Here is a 15,308-nt window from a genome sequence, read left to right as displayed (position 1 = left end):
GTCTATCTTCAATGCATTCCTAGTCTATTTATTTATCGTTATTTGTGTTGCTCTGTTGGCGGTACAGTAGGTGTACTTGAATCAGAGGCCCTGTGCACCTTCTTAAGCAAAGTGTTCCCATTTTGAAACACTTAATTTGTCTGAAAAGCGGACTGTGAGATCTGTGACTAAATCGAGTGCACATACTGCGCTGGCCAATCGGATAGCTCAAATCACCTTGCCTATGGCTTCCATGACCCCAGCCACAGTTTGATACTAGCCTACCTGAGATTTCACAACTTTTAATATCATGACCGGAGAGAGACTGTCAAATAATATAGCGAAGCGCTGCAGTTCTTATGAGTGAGTTTGTCCAATTTCATTCAGCACTGTCAACACTGTTTTTGTTCAACACTATTACGAAGCATAAAACGTGCTTCTCCCTACTTCCACTCGCGCTGCAATGAATGCGTAGCCAGGTGTATCGATAGCCCTGCATTTTTATTATTAGCATCTTGTTGTGTCTACTTTAATATTGAGGAATATTTCACTTTCTCTGGTCATAGCAACAACATGAATTTGTGCATGAGGCAGATGCGGTGCTACTTGAGTTTCGCCATCAGGTGGAAGATTGTGTTCCCTTTCTGGTCAGTCTCACCCAAGGAAAGGAAGTAGAGAGCAGGGACTGTGAGAGGCAGACCCTCTGCTGCTCTCTCCCTCCCTCTGCTGAGACTAAAAACTGTGAACTTCAGTGCGTTCAAGACAACTGGGAACACTGGGGGAAAAAACTAGCTCCCTCTGGGGAAAAATCGTTTTGAACGTTCATCCAACTCGGAAACTCTGGTATCTTTTTAGAATGTAACATTAATGTTACGTTCTGAGTGGTGGATCGATGCTTGCTTTTTGACTGCGAAAGTGATCTTGACTCAGAAAAGGTTGGTGACCACTGGTTTAAAATGTACTGTTGGACCTGGCAGTTGTGTAGAGGAGAAGCTGGCTATTAAAACAAATAATTTATACTGATCTCTGTGGTGAAATGCTTCTGTGTATGTTGACATTGCGCTCGTCTGGTTTTGAGTGATTTATGTTTATCTCTCCAGTGGTCCTCCACCCACACTGGCCGTAGCTCGTCTGTCCCACACGGGCCCCAGCTGGGCTGACCGGGTCAAGTCCTCCCAGTCCCTTCCTGTCCCCAGCCAAGTCAACAACTATCCCGCGGAGAAACCAGGTAAGCAGAGCACCCGCATGAAATTTAGAGGCTGCATTATATGATCCTTACATGGTTTCATGGTCTTTTTATAATCAGTGCATGTAAACCCCTCAGGGTGTGTATCCTCTTCTGATTGATGTCTGCGGAGCAACACTTCTAATGAGTGTGTGTGTCCTTCACTGTGTCCAGGTAAGAAGGACTCTGAGGGCTGGGAGACAGTCCAGCGCGGGCGTCCGGCACGGCCTCGCTCTGCCGCCATCGTAGTCAAGGTCAGCCCGGTGCTGGCCCACATCAGCCCTAAAGATGATATCAACAAGGAGAACCAGCAGCCCCCTGGCAGGCCCTGCCCCCTGGACAAAGACGAGGGTCAGTGTGAACAACCAATCCCAGAGGAGCCCGTCCCCCTGGAGGAGATGACAGGAGACTCAGAGAAGGGTCACATGATGGAGGTAGGGATGGGGGTTAAAATAATTTCACTATTCGAATAGTGGCATGTATTTTTGTCGGATAACGTGTTTGTATTTTTTTATTTTTTTAAATGTAGCTACGCTACGTTTTTAAACTGAGCACTGCTGCGTGAGGGAGAGAGGCTGGCGCGCTTTCAGACCCTTCTCCTCTAATGCTGCAGCTTCGGAGTGCTGTGTGTGTAGCGAGGAGACTGAGTGAGAGCGACAGAGACGCCAAGGAAACTCGGTTACAGCCAAGACTAGCTAACTTGTAGCAGCCACAATGTTATTTATCATCCCGTAAAACAGTGCCTGTCTTGACTGTAGTAGCATAGAGAAGCTAGCTAGCTAGTTAGGCTAATTGAGGCCACAAGCTGTGCTTTTTCCCCAACCCCATTCAGATTAAACAACAGCCTACCTGTTGGTTGCTCGTTGTATCCTACTCCTGCAGCTTTTATTTACAAAAATACATAGGTGCACGATATCTAAGGAAGTCTCGAGGTTTTGCTCGCCTGAGGTAGAGTATCTCATGATAAGCTGTAGAACACACTATCTACCTAGAGAGTTTCATCTGTATTTTTTGTAGCTGTCTACATACCACCACAGACTGATGCTGGCAATAAGACCGCACTGAATGAGCTGTATTCCGCCATAAGCAAACAGGAAAACGCTCAGCCAGAGGTGGTGCTCCTAGTAGGCGGGGACTTTAATGCAGGGAAACTTAAATCCGTCTTACTAAATTTCTATCAGCATGTTAAATGTGCAACCAGAGGGAAAAAAACTCTGGACCACCTTTACTCCACACACAGAGATGCGTACAGAGCTCTCCCTTGCCCTCCATTTGGCAAATCTGACCATAATTATATCCTCCTGATTCTTGCTTACAAGCAAAAATTTAAAGCAGGATGCACCAGTGACTCGATCAATAAAAAAGTGGTCAGATGAAGCAGATGCTAAGCTACAGGACTGTTTTGTTAGCACAGGCTGGAATATGTTCCGGGTTTCCTCCGATTGCATTGAGGAGTACACCATATCAGTCATTGGCTTCATCAATAAGTGCATTGATGACGTCGTCCCCACTGTGACCGTACGTACATACCTCAACCAGAAGCTATGGATTACAGGCAACATTCGCACTGAGCTAAAGGGTAGAGTTGAGCTTATAAGAAATCCCGCTATGCCCTCCGACGAACCATCAAACAGGCAAAGCGTCAATACAGGACTCAAATCGTACTACACCGGCGCTGACGCTCGTCGGATGTGGCAGGGCTTGCAAACCATTACAGACTACAAAGGGAAGCACAGCCGAGGTCTGCCCAGTGACACGAGCTGAACTAATTCTACGCTCGCTTCGAGGCAAATAACACTGAAACATGCATCAGAGCACCAGCTATTCTGGAAGACTATGTGATCACACTCTCCGCAGCCAATGTGATTAAGACCTTTTAAATAGGTCAACATTCACAAGGCCGCAGGGCCAGACGGATTACCAGGACGTGTACTGCATGTATGCGCTGACCAACTGGCAAGTGTCTTCACTGACATTTTCAACCTCTCCCTGTCCGAGTCTGTAATACCAACATGTTTTAAGCAGACCACCATAGTCCCTGTGCCCAAGAACACTAAGGTAACCTGCCAAAATGACTACCGATCCATTGCACTCACGTCTGTAGCCATGAAATGCTTTGGAAAGCCGGTCATGGCTCACATCAACACCATTGTCCCAGAAACCCTAGACCCACTCCAATTCCCATACTGCCCTAACAGATCCACAGATGATGCAATCTCTATTGCACTCCACACTGCCCTTTCCCACCTGGACAAAAGGAACACCTATGTGAGAATGCTATTTATTGACTACAGCTCAGCGTTCAACACCATAGTGTCCTCAAAGCTCATCAATAAGCTAAGGACCCTGGGACTAAACACCTCCCTCTGCAACTGGATCCTGGACTTCCTGACTGGCCGGCCCCAGGTGGTAAGGGTAGGTAACAACACATTCGCCACGCTGATCCTCAACACGGGCCCCTCGGGTGCGTGCTCAGTTCCCTCCTGTACTCCCTGTTCACTCATGACTGCATGGCCAGGCACGACTCCAACACCATCATTAAGTTTGCCAATGACAAAACAGTGGTAGGCCTGATCACCAACAACGATGAGAAAGCCTATAGGGGGGAGGTCAGAGACCTTGGCCATGTGGTGCCAGGACAACAACCTCTCCCTCAATGTGATCAAGACAAAGGAGATGATTGTGGATTACAGGAAAAGGAGGACCAAGCACGCCCCCATTCTCATCGACGGGGCTGTAGTGGAGTAGGTTGAGAGCTTTAAGCTCCTTTGTGTCCACATCACCAACAAACGAACATAGTCAAAGCATACCAAGATCGTCGTGAAGAGGGCACAACAAAATTGTCAGACTCCAGCCACCCTAGTCATAGACTGTTCTCTCTGCTACTGCACTGCAAGCGGTACCGGAGCGCCAAGTCTAGGTCCAAGAGGCTTCTAAACAGATTCTACCCCCAAGCCATAAGACTCCTGAACATCTAATAAAATGGCCACCCAGACTATTTGCATTGCCTCACCTCCCCCCTCTTTTACACTGTTGCTAGTCTCTGTTGTTGTCATCTATGGATAGTCACTTTAATTACTCTTCCTACATGTACATACTACTTCAGCTAAACGGTGCCCCTGCACATTGACTCTGTACCGGTACCCCCTTGTATATAGTCTCGCTATTGTTATTTTACTGCTGCTCTTTAATTACTTGTTACTTTTATTTCTTATTCATATATATTTTTTTAACATCCATTGTTGGCTAGGGGCTCGTAAGTAAGCATTTCACTGTAAGGTCTACACATGTTGTATTTGGCGCATGTGACTAATAAAATTTGATTTGATTCTCATTTCGCTAACTTTTAATTACGTAATTGTATTCCATCTTGCATTGCGTTAGTGAACTCTCACTCCACTTGCTACACATTTAGCCTTTTTGCTGCTTTGATTGGCAAACATAAGCTACACACCTGATGGCTAGCGGTCTTTTTATGGGGAGCACTGTGCATGCAAATTCTATTGAAGAGTTTGTTTAATTAAATTAGTCATTTGAAATGTCATGGTATATCCTTGTCTGTAAGAATGTCACATTGATAATTTAATTTAGAAAAAGCCTTTTCAGTCACATCGGGTTAAGAAAAATGTATTTGCAAAAATGAATACTCACACAAGTATTCTATTACTAATGTCTGTTTGGGTATTCAAATAACCGTGCACATCCCTAGTACTGAGCCCTGAAGTCACTCACCCTCCCAGCAGTCCCCAGATATCAATTATTCAGGACGACAGGAGACGTGGAGCAGAGTAACACAAGACCGTTTTATCACTTACATTGTTTTGGTTTTGGACTCCATATTATTCATAGACAGGCTTTCCAGACAGGGCATATCAGTTTTAACACAATTGCTCGTACACTGACACTTCAGAAGCAGAAATATGCTATTTTCCCTCTCATTAAATAAATACTCATTGCCTCGGAACACACTGGGTATGGGTGTATTCTAGGGATTGCTTATTTGAAATACACATTTCATGTATTTCCACATTGTTTATTTTATGTTTTGATGAGAATTGAATGTTTAGGGCATGTTATTGCCAACCTCCCTGCATGATGTGTGTTTTCAGCTGTGTTAATCGTTTTTGTTTGTGTTTTACTGCTCTCATGAAATGCTTGGAATATGCATGTCTTGAATGGTGTGTGTGATTGTGTTGGTACAGACCCCATCAGACAGTGCGCAAGACTCGGTGCAGTGTGTCAACGCACCCTGTGAGGATGCGCCTCCCCCCATAGCAGCCCCAACTTCTACCCTTTACCTTACCCAGGACCCAGACACTACGATATTCCCAGCCCTATCCCTACCAGTCCCTGCCCTAGCCCTCCCTCCGTCCCTAGACCCGGCCCAGACGGACGGGCCCTGTGCTCTGGGGGATAAGGGGACTGCGGGGGGCACGTCACAGGGCATGGCAACATCTGCTCCAGGACCGGCTGAGGCTCCCATGGCAGCGGTGAAACTGGAGAGTGTGCTGGACCCCAAAGAGCTTTCCACTGTGAGTGCTGAGAGATGGAGGAGCAGAGGGAGGGGAGGGCTCAGGGCAGGGGGGTCATGGATCCCCCATGGACCTTCAGCGCCTAAACATAGTCAATCTACAGAGCCTCAAGCCACAATGTGCTAACATGACAGGCGGCACAGCCCCCTCAGAAAAGCCCCGTGCCAGGTAGGCAGGACAGTTTGCGTGTTGGTGGTTGGCTGTGAGAGGATGTCCATGGGGCTCTTGTTGTGAGAGCTCAGAAAGCAGTGTTTGTCATGCTTGTTGCTGGTACTCCTGAAGTGGCTGGCCCAGTTGTTATGCTGTGTTGAGGAAGTGGCCACTAATCAAAACGACTGTGCTTTGAGCTGAAATGGTGCGAACCTGTGACAAGGTATCCAGTTCAGGGACAGGTTCAGCCCAAAGGGCCAGGGATCATGGCATGTGTACAATGGCTGTGTCAGGTATTAGTTTGTTTTCTGTCTCCACTGTGCATTAAGTGATCAGCAACCGTCCTGTGTCAGGTTTATTACTGCCTCATTTGGCATCATAAGTAGTCTCTCTGGAGTTAATCGAGGAGAACCTCCTTCACTAGCAGGGCTACTGTCATAGATACCTCCACAGCACTTTAACCTCTTCTGAAGGCCATTCATTATACCTAGAGATGGAGGGCTTCTAAATGGTCTACAGGGAAGTTATCTAAGCTCAGATCAAACACAGGCAGACCTGGTCTTAGTGATGGGCCAGGCCAGACGCCTCTTTGGGTGGCTCAGATAAGCCCAGTGCTGTTTAGACTGCACTGCAGGCCCCTAGTTAGAGAGAAACTGCCTCAGTGGTGAGAGAAACCTCTCCCTCATTAAGTTAGATTGGAGCTCTGGCCTCTCTGGACTGGAGTGCTGTTAACTGTCTGTCCTCCCTGATAGTGATTGGACGGCAAGTAGCCTAGAGGTTAAGAGTGTAACTGAAAGGTTGCTGAGTGAAAAACCTGTCTGTGCCGTTGAGCAAAGCACTTAACCCTAAATGCTCCTGTAAGTCGCTCTAAATAAGAGCGTTTTCCAAATTACTTAAATGTAAATGTAATTTGTGACTAAGGAAAGGCAGTTTGTCAAGTTCATGTTGTAAGTGTAAAGACTAATAGAATTTTGGGCTCCATCAGGCTGTTTAGACTCATCTAGTAAGTATTTATTCCTACACTATGTCAGTGAATTGGTCCCATGGTTGTGCCTCCTTCCACCATCTCGTCATTCTCACATTGAACTTGTTCTGCATGACTCCTGAATGCTTCCTCACCTGTGATCTTGTGATTGATCGTGTGGTGCGGTTTGTGCTTTTGGGTTTGATGTTCTTTTCTGTTTTTACATGTTATGATACTAAGGGTCTTGGGAACTTTTATAAATAGTACCGTTAGAGCTGTATGAAATTAAGAGTCATTGTTCTTGAATATAAAATTAATGGAATCTTTTAAGTTGATCACACCAAGCCCACCAGTATATACATGTAATAACATATTTCACAATCTTGATAAAAGCAATAGACAACATTCCTGCATTTTAGAGCGGTAGAGATAGACCCTGACTGCCAGTGGGCTTAGTGAAACCTGAATGAGTAAGAAAGTGCTGTATGTGAGCGTGTGTGTGCCGTGTGTCCAGCCCCAGTCCATGGCAGAGGTCCTGGCAAAGAAGGAGGAGCTGGCTGACCGCCTGGAGAAGGCCAATGAGGAGGCTATCGCCAGCGCCATCGCTGAAGAGGAACAGCTGACCAGAGAGATCCAGGCTGAGAACAATGACCTGGAGACTGACAATGAGAGTGACTTCTCTGTAAGACACATACCTCACACACTCTCTCAATTTTCTTTGGTCATATGAAGTGCTTTTGAAGTGGTAGGATCTCTTTCCCCCAGGTCTTGAGTTTTTCTTGCCTTGTAATATCCATATGATTGCCAGTGATCGTGAACTGATTATCTCTCCCCCAGGCCAGCATTGGCAGTGGAGGTGGATTCAACATGGATTGGAGTGACATGCTAGCCGACTATGACGGTAAATCTCTTCTCTGTTTAATTGTAATATGTCTATAATGAGATGGGTTGAGTGTTGATGCTTTTGCTAAAGACACAGATGTGGTCAATGTCCAGACTCACCTCTCTCTGCAGCGCGGGAGCCGTGGCGTCAGAGCACCTCCTGGGGGGACATCGTGGAGGAGGAGCCTTCCAGACCACCTGGCCATGGAATCCACATGCACGAGAAACTGTCCTCCCCATCTCGCAAAAGGTGAGACACACACCCTCATTTCACTCTGATGTTTGTCAGAGAAAAGATCTTGGTGCATGTCAAAGTTCGCTCCTATTTTGAACGACTAGGGGAGAGGACAGGATGGCAGGTGTAAGTTGTTTTTTCTGTCAAATTTGGCAGAACCATCGCAGAGTCTAAGAAAAAACATGAAGAGAAGCAGCTGAAGGCCCAGCAGCTCCGAGATAAACTGCGAGATGAGAAGACCCACAAACTGCAGAAGCTCCTGGAGAGGGTGAGTGGCCATACAGAGCCAACGGGAAACACCACAGCCTTGCTTAGCCCAGCTCAGCCTAGCCACGTGGAGAGCTTCTGTCAGCACACTGCCAAATAGAATCACTAAATAACAGAGGCCAGCTCTCAGTCTCTCTCAGCCCAGCTGGCCACAGACACGTCTGGGAGAGACGTAGCCCAAACTCAACAATCTTTCATGACGTTTGTTTTTGTTCTCCAGGCCCTCATGAGATGAGTGTGCCCTTCAATAATCTTGAGTATTAACCACATAAGTACATGAAGTGGTGTATATTCACATGAATCCCTGTGGACATCGTACCAGAGCGGGTAGCAGCAAATGCTTTGAATGCAAGACACCATAATAGTGTCTGCCTTGGTTAGAGAATGTACATGAGTGAAATGAGCTGACCCAAGCTGTCTTTCCCTCCATCTCTTTCCCCTTACAGGAGAAGGAGGTCAGGAAATGGAAGGAGGAGTTGTTGGACCAGCGGCGGAGGATGATGGAGGAGAAGTTACTCCATGCAGAGTTCAAGCGGGAGCTGCAGCTCCAGGCCATAGTGAAGAAGGCTCAGGAGGAGGAGGCCAAGGTACAGGACTGACCCCTGGGACTCTGCACACCTAGCTACATGTCCAAGAGTTGAAGAATTTTCCTAATTAGATGTTGCTTAATAATTTTGGACATTGAGAATATTCTTAAAAGCAAAGAAACAGGATCACAGAAAAAAGCAATGGCAAACTAGACTAGAGGCAGACTTAAAACTATTGTTATAATAATCACTTTTGTTTGTAGCTCATTGAGTCAGGCTTGTTGACCAGTCCCTTGTGTCTGTCTGCAGGTGAATGAGATAGCGTTCATCAACACTCTGGAAGCTCAGAACAAGAGGCACGATGTGCTGGCCAAGCTGAACGAGTACGAGCAACGCCTCAATGAGCTGCAGGAGGAGAGAGGCAGGAGACAGGAGGAGAAGCAGGCCAGAGACGAGGCTGTACAGGTAACAGTGGACAGCAGCAGCTCCCCCTCTCCCCAGTAGACTTCTCTGCCTTACCACCACAGTGTACAGTACCACTGACTGGCTGTGGTCCCTGTCTGTCTCCCCAGGAGCGTAAGCGGGCTCTGGAGGCAGAGCGGCAGGCACGGGTGGAGGAGCTGCTTATGAGGAGGAAGGAGCAGGAGGCACGCATCGAGCAGCAGAAGCAGGAGAAAGAGAGGGCCAGGGAAGACGCTGCACGAGAGAGGGCCAGGTCTGTACCCCCTTGCTCAGTTGGAATCAACTATCTGTTTTTGTACTGTCAAATGGGCCCCTCAATGTGCTTTGTCTGAAATAGATTACCCCCCCCCACCTTAATCCGGAGGATCTTCTTCTCACTGTTCCAGTCTGTTGTTCTCTCCACAGAGACAGAGAGGAGCGTCTGGCTGCCCTCAGCGCTGCTCAACAGGAGGCCATGGAGGAACTGCAGAAGAAGATCCAGATGAAGGTTAGTGAGGCTGCTCCACAATCTTACGCCTGCCTCAGTTATATCCACAAAGAATCTCCTCAAAAAATGTATAGCACCGTTATATCAACACACTTTGACATCAAATTACTTGCTGATAATGTTGCATAAAATGTTTGAAAGGTCTATCATTTATTTTCATCGAACACAATTAAAGCTAACATAGGCCCTAGATGCCTTTAATTGCCCAACTTATAGGCATGCCCAATTTTAAGCTTTTTTTATTGCGTTCCAAAGGGATAACTTGAAATGACTAGATGTAGGTTAATGAAATAATCTAAAGAAAACGATGTGATTATTTATTAGCCTATGTGGTTATAAGTATTTAGGCATATCATGTGAAATAGGGCTCATGTGGAATAATTTTCATAAGCATGTAAGTCTAGAATATTTGTGGAGTGATCATATAGAAATAGCTAAACATTCTTCAACCACTCCAAAGCAATTGCATGTGGAGCAGGAACCACTGACTACTTTTTCTTTCTCAAAACACCTGCTGGTAACTCTTAACTGGTCAGGACACCTTATGTGCTCCTCTAAAGATCTATCGACTAGGTTGGACTCTTATGACCAAAGAGGCTTCACGCATAGCTTTTATTTTTACTTGTAAGTGTAGTAGTAAAATGTCTCTCCTCAGCACTTAGGACCAATTTTCTACGCTGAGACACTTTGTGGATACGGTTCCTGTCTAAAGTTTACATTTCCTTGTTGTAGACCAGACTGAAGTCCCTCTTAATCTCATGATCTCTTGGTTGTTCTCCTTCCCAGCATGATGAGAGCAGTCGCAGGCACATGGAGCAGATTGAACAGAGGAAGGAGAAGGCAGCAGAACTCGGGAGTGGCAGACATGCCAACACTGACTATGCCCCCAAACTGACACCGTATGAGCGCAAGAAACAGTGCTCCTTGTGCAATGTTGTGGTATGTACACAAAGTCCCAGTCTGAAATGGTTTTCGATAGTTTTTTAACAGATGTCTTTGTATTGTTCTTCGTGTAGATGATGATTGATATTTTGCCCACTTGTCCTTGGCATGTTTCTTCTGACACTAGACATGCCACTAGACACCTGCTAACATTAGACAGATGCTGACATGCTGAGTAGAGAAAGTATATACTAAATGGTTAATTGGCTTGATCCACTCTCCAGTGAGAAGTTCACCCTTTACTTCATTAACTTAATTCCTTGCACTAATTTGTGAGACTGATTGGCTTACATGCTTAACCTAAACTGAAGGGGAAAGGCGCTGCAGCAGCTTTGTGGAGCGGTCCCCCTTGGCAGACTGTATGCATATAAATGCTCATGAGAAGGAGATTCAGCGGATTTTGGAAGAGAATGTATTTAGATGAGGATTTAACTGCATTGATTAAACATGATCTCTGGGGTGGAGATTTATGACTGGGCATGACTATGCTTTTCAAGTGACGGGCAACAAATCTATTGGCAGGCACATTTATCTGTGACGGACCAGGCCGGCTCTCACCGCAACAAGGTTGCGACACCTTGGAGCTCCAACTGGCATCAGATAAACAGGAGTGTGTGGGGGGAGGGGGGAATCTTGTTAACATTTCCGATGACCTTGGCTAGCATCTGACACTAGAGATCATCTATAGGCCAGCAGCCAGCACTCTATTTAATGACATTAAACCGAGGCCATCCGTAATGGGCTTTGTTCTAGCCCTTGGTGGGAGGAAACAACACGTCCACATCAACCTAACCTCATGCTGTTTGTGTCAATTCTTCATCTTCACGCCATGCTTCTGTCTGTGTATAGTCCAGCTCAGTTTTTCCCACAGTTTGTGGTTTACTGTACCAGTGTTTTCAGTGTGTCGTTTTCCAGACATGCCACACTATATATAGTCACTCTGTGTGAGGAGCAAGAACGACCGAAGGGACATTGGTTCATCAGTTGGTGTGAGGATGAATCATTGAAACAAACAAAAAGAGTACAGGGATAACATATTCTGCTTGATTTAGAAAAGGAATAGACCATCCTAGAGCCAATCACATTAATGTTGTTATATAGGCTACATTTGTTCACTGTAAATGTTTGTGTTGAGATGGATCATCCTTAGTGGATCTGTCAGCCACCGATTTCATACTGCAGTAACTACTATGATCCAGCTGTGCTGTCAGAAAGGAGAATGCCATTAAATACAGCCATTAGGGCATCTTCAGTTTAACAATGCTCTCATATCTGTCTGACACATCACATGCTGTTTGAAGAAACTACGTGGCTACCCTTGGCACCTTTTGTTCTTAACCATGTCAATTCATTCCACTAAAGGCTTGTTGACTGCAGTCAAGTTCCTTACACCTACTAAACATTAGGACTCACTATTTGGTCAGATGGAGGAGAAAGTCTGTCTGATCTTATTGAAAACCAGTTGTAATGTATAGTGTCAGTCAGTAGTTAGGTTTCCATCCAATTGGCGACAGATTTTCATGCTAATATTCTAAAATCCACATAAAGAAGATATGCATATTTTCCCACCAGTGGTGTTTTCACCAAACGGAATTGTTGCGGATAAAAGGTTGTGCGTGATGACGTAGTGCACACATTTACTTTTTTGCTTAAAGTTATATACCAATTAAAAATCTAAAGTTCAATGTGTTTCCATTGCATTTTCAACTCTACTGATCGTTTTGACACACACTGTTGAGTTAAATAGTAAATGTGTCAAGACCAGAGTAGGTACATGTGCTATAGCCAACAGCTGGCAGATACAGTGAGGGAAGACTAGTCTACATTATGAGATTATTATGGATAAGAGCAAGAATATTTTTCATTTGTCAAACAGCAGACAAGCAGCGATCATCATGTCACCAGAATAAGACCCTCAACATTTATTGGAAAGGAGCATCAAGCTCATCACTGTGCACTTTCACCACCCTGTGAAGTTAATTTATTTCATCTGTAGTCTAATAATAGTGGGAAGACCACACACCATTTTATCGCGTGACTCCAAGTTTGCTTCAATATGATGGATATTATATAAATATTTGTGCATAAAGGCATTTCCACCACCATTTCTTTCATAGTACATTTTATCAACACAAAAAGATACCACCGTGTCAAATGAACAAACTCTGTCTGCATTCATAAAATTATACCAAAACTACCTGTTTCCATCACAGTTGTCGTGATTTTCTTTTAATATGGTATGACTTTACTCACATATAAACTGTGGATGAAAATGTGGTTAGTGATGTAGTCAAGTCACTAAACCTTGAGTCCGTGTCGAGTTCCAAATGTGCTCGAGCCAGAGTCCAAGTCCGAATCACAAGTCGAGTCACGCCTGTCTATGGCTGAAGTTCTAGTCCCAGTGCTCGAGTTCTGGTCCAAATGCTCACAGAGTGGGCATGAACTCAAAATCAAGTTATTTTCCCAGTCAGTTATAGTGTAGCGGCAAGAGGAATTATTTGGTCAATAAATTTTTTGCTATACCTTTTCCTTTCTGTGCCACCAAATGTTTGCATATATGCTGCTGGTAACGTGAATAGTTTGTTAGCTAGCTATCTAATGAGGTTACATGACTGAAGAAGGTGTAGCCTTAACAAGGTGTAGCTGAAAAAAAACTGAACCCTCGCTGTGCATCACGTGCTGCTAATATTCTGCTTATCATAGCCTATCCAGTCCCAAGTGCAAATACTAGTCACAAGAAGGTGAGTCCAAGTCACCAATGGTCAAATCCATGTCGAGTCACAAGTCATGGGGACTAAATTCGGACTAGAGTCCTGGACTCGAGTACTACAACACTGGTTTAAGTGGCCTCCCATGGGGGGGACCCTGTCGACCCTGTCTGCCTCTGTATCCAATGTGTCCTCAGCAGTGACTTCTGACCTGTGTGTTTGTAGATCACCACGGAAGTGCACCTGTACAGCCACACCAAGGGCAAGAGGCACCAGCAGGCCGTGAGAGACAGCAGCAGCATCCAGGGACGGGAGCTCTCAGATGAGGAAGTGGTGCGTACCGCCAAAGTCTTACCTCAAATAGAAAGATACCCCATCCACCATCCCAACAAAAGAATACCACTCAGATATTGTCTGTGATACTAAATCAAGGTTATTTGTCATTTATGACAGGCTCATTATTATTGTTTATGAATCCTGTCATATAGTAGCTCTCTCGCAGGTCTTTGTGAGATTATAAATGGGCCCTGAAATGTAAACAGTTAGAGTTCAGTGACTCAGTTGGGGGGGTGACATCACCCCCATGTCTACAGGCCATTCTGTCACAGAGCACTTTTCATGGGAAGACTGCTTGTAAAAGGAAGGAGGCTTCTCAGCCTGCTCTGCAATATGAGATTGCCTTTTCAGCATGCTGCTCTTAGTGAGGCTGACAACTGTTGGTGCTATATGCATCACCTTTGGCCCTAGCAGCTCCTTCATTCAAACCTGTTCTCACAGGCTGATCATTAATCCCCCCACCTTCCACTCTAAATCATTTGCTTTCCAACTGCAGCCCATTTCTCTGTTTGACAGTATGATAAACAAGGCATTTGCAATGAAGGCATGCAAATCTCCAATACAGTACTATGGCCACAGCCAGTATCACACTATCTCTTCAGACTGCCTTTAAACCATGCAGTGTAGGCTATGCTTCACAATAGTAGTGGCGGGTGGGGTTTGAAATGGCCTAGCTAACGGGTCCAAACGATTGCAATGTATGTACTATGGATCAGCAGCATGATGTTTTCTGTGTAATAATAGCTCTTTGTTGTAATGGGATAGACATGCTCTTAGCATTTACTGCACTATGTTTCTATTATGGGGTATTTAGCCCTGCTAGCAGGAGATAGAGAAATGTCTTGGGATTTTTGTTTAGATAGACTACGCTTGCCTTCCTTTATTTTTATGTCCTGCTCGTTTTGGTGTGCAGTATTTAATTCATGCAACTGGCAACTATTTTCCAGCCGTTGGTTCCATAACTCTTTCTGGAATGAAAGATTTTTAATTAAAATGAAGATTGTTGGCTGAACTGTACAGGGTTGACTACATAGTTTTTCAGTGAAGGCGGGCGGCAGATGCCCCAAAGCTTCATATTTAGTCATCTTCTCCCGTTTTGAAGGACTCACAAATTAAATTGAGGATACAATGATTATCTACAGGGCTGGATCGATGTGCAGAGATAACGGCTGGGATTGCAATCACTCTCTTTACTTAAACGTATAAGTTGTCACCTGTCCTGTTTTAAGATGATATAGGAAATGTCCAGGACCCCTCGTGTTTGACATGTTGGATTTATTTATTGGCACAAAAACACCAGTGAACTCTCCAAGGGACTACTCACCCCTCCCCAGCCCCTCTCCTGCACCCTCAGCTGGGCCTCTGACGGTTTGGCTGTGGGACTGACCTGGGCCACCAGAGGGATCGCTAGGCTGTGGTGGACTCAGGCCTCTGGGTATAAGAGTTGACCTCATGGAGCCAGCACTAAATTAGGTTCTTGTTGATGATGAATCCCCTCTGGTGGCCAGAGAGCCCTGTTAAAATACACAGAGTGCCAGCTGAAGTAACCCCGTCTCTGCCAGGCAATCAGAAAAAAAGTGTACAGAGTTGTAAAGTCTTTTAACTAGTCGAA

At 45.3% G+C, this 15,308-nt stretch overlaps 1 protein-coding gene across 4 annotated transcripts in view; it reads left to right on the top strand.

Annotated features, from left to right (window-relative positions):
* The window catches only part of LOC139539938 (S phase cyclin A-associated protein in the endoplasmic reticulum-like), a 108,987-nt gene that overhangs the window by 24,004 nt on the left and 69,675 nt on the right, over nucleotides 1-15,308 (top strand). Inside the window, exons 7-19 of one of the 4 annotated variants that reach the window (XM_071343376.1) lie at nucleotides 1,080-1,207; nucleotides 1,379-1,638; nucleotides 5,512-5,736; nucleotides 7,365-7,532; nucleotides 7,688-7,751; nucleotides 7,847-7,982; nucleotides 8,124-8,235; nucleotides 8,681-8,821; nucleotides 9,071-9,226; nucleotides 9,334-9,476; nucleotides 9,629-9,710; nucleotides 10,497-10,649; nucleotides 13,586-13,693. In XM_071343376.1, coding sequence (XP_071199477.1) covers nucleotides 1,080-1,207; nucleotides 1,379-1,638; nucleotides 5,512-5,736; nucleotides 7,365-7,532; nucleotides 7,688-7,751; nucleotides 7,847-7,982; nucleotides 8,124-8,235; nucleotides 8,681-8,821; nucleotides 9,071-9,226; nucleotides 9,334-9,476; nucleotides 9,629-9,710; nucleotides 10,497-10,649; nucleotides 13,586-13,693 — 1,876 coding nt within the window. Of the gene's footprint in view, nucleotides 1-1,079; nucleotides 1,208-1,378; nucleotides 1,639-5,406; nucleotides 5,737-7,364; nucleotides 7,533-7,687; nucleotides 7,752-7,846; nucleotides 7,983-8,123; nucleotides 8,236-8,680; nucleotides 8,822-9,070; nucleotides 9,227-9,333; nucleotides 9,477-9,628; nucleotides 9,711-10,496; nucleotides 10,650-13,585; nucleotides 13,694-15,308 lie in introns of all 4 variants that reach the window. The other 3 variants (XM_071343375.1, XM_071343374.1, XM_071343377.1) reach the window with 3 other exon arrangements.

Source organism: Salvelinus alpinus, chromosome 15, assembly GCF_045679555.1.
Source record: "Salvelinus alpinus chromosome 15, SLU_Salpinus.1, whole genome shotgun sequence".
Classification (NCBI taxonomy): domain Eukaryota; kingdom Metazoa; phylum Chordata; class Actinopteri; order Salmoniformes; family Salmonidae; genus Salvelinus; species Salvelinus alpinus.
This window is presented reverse-complemented; position numbering and strand designations above follow the sequence as displayed.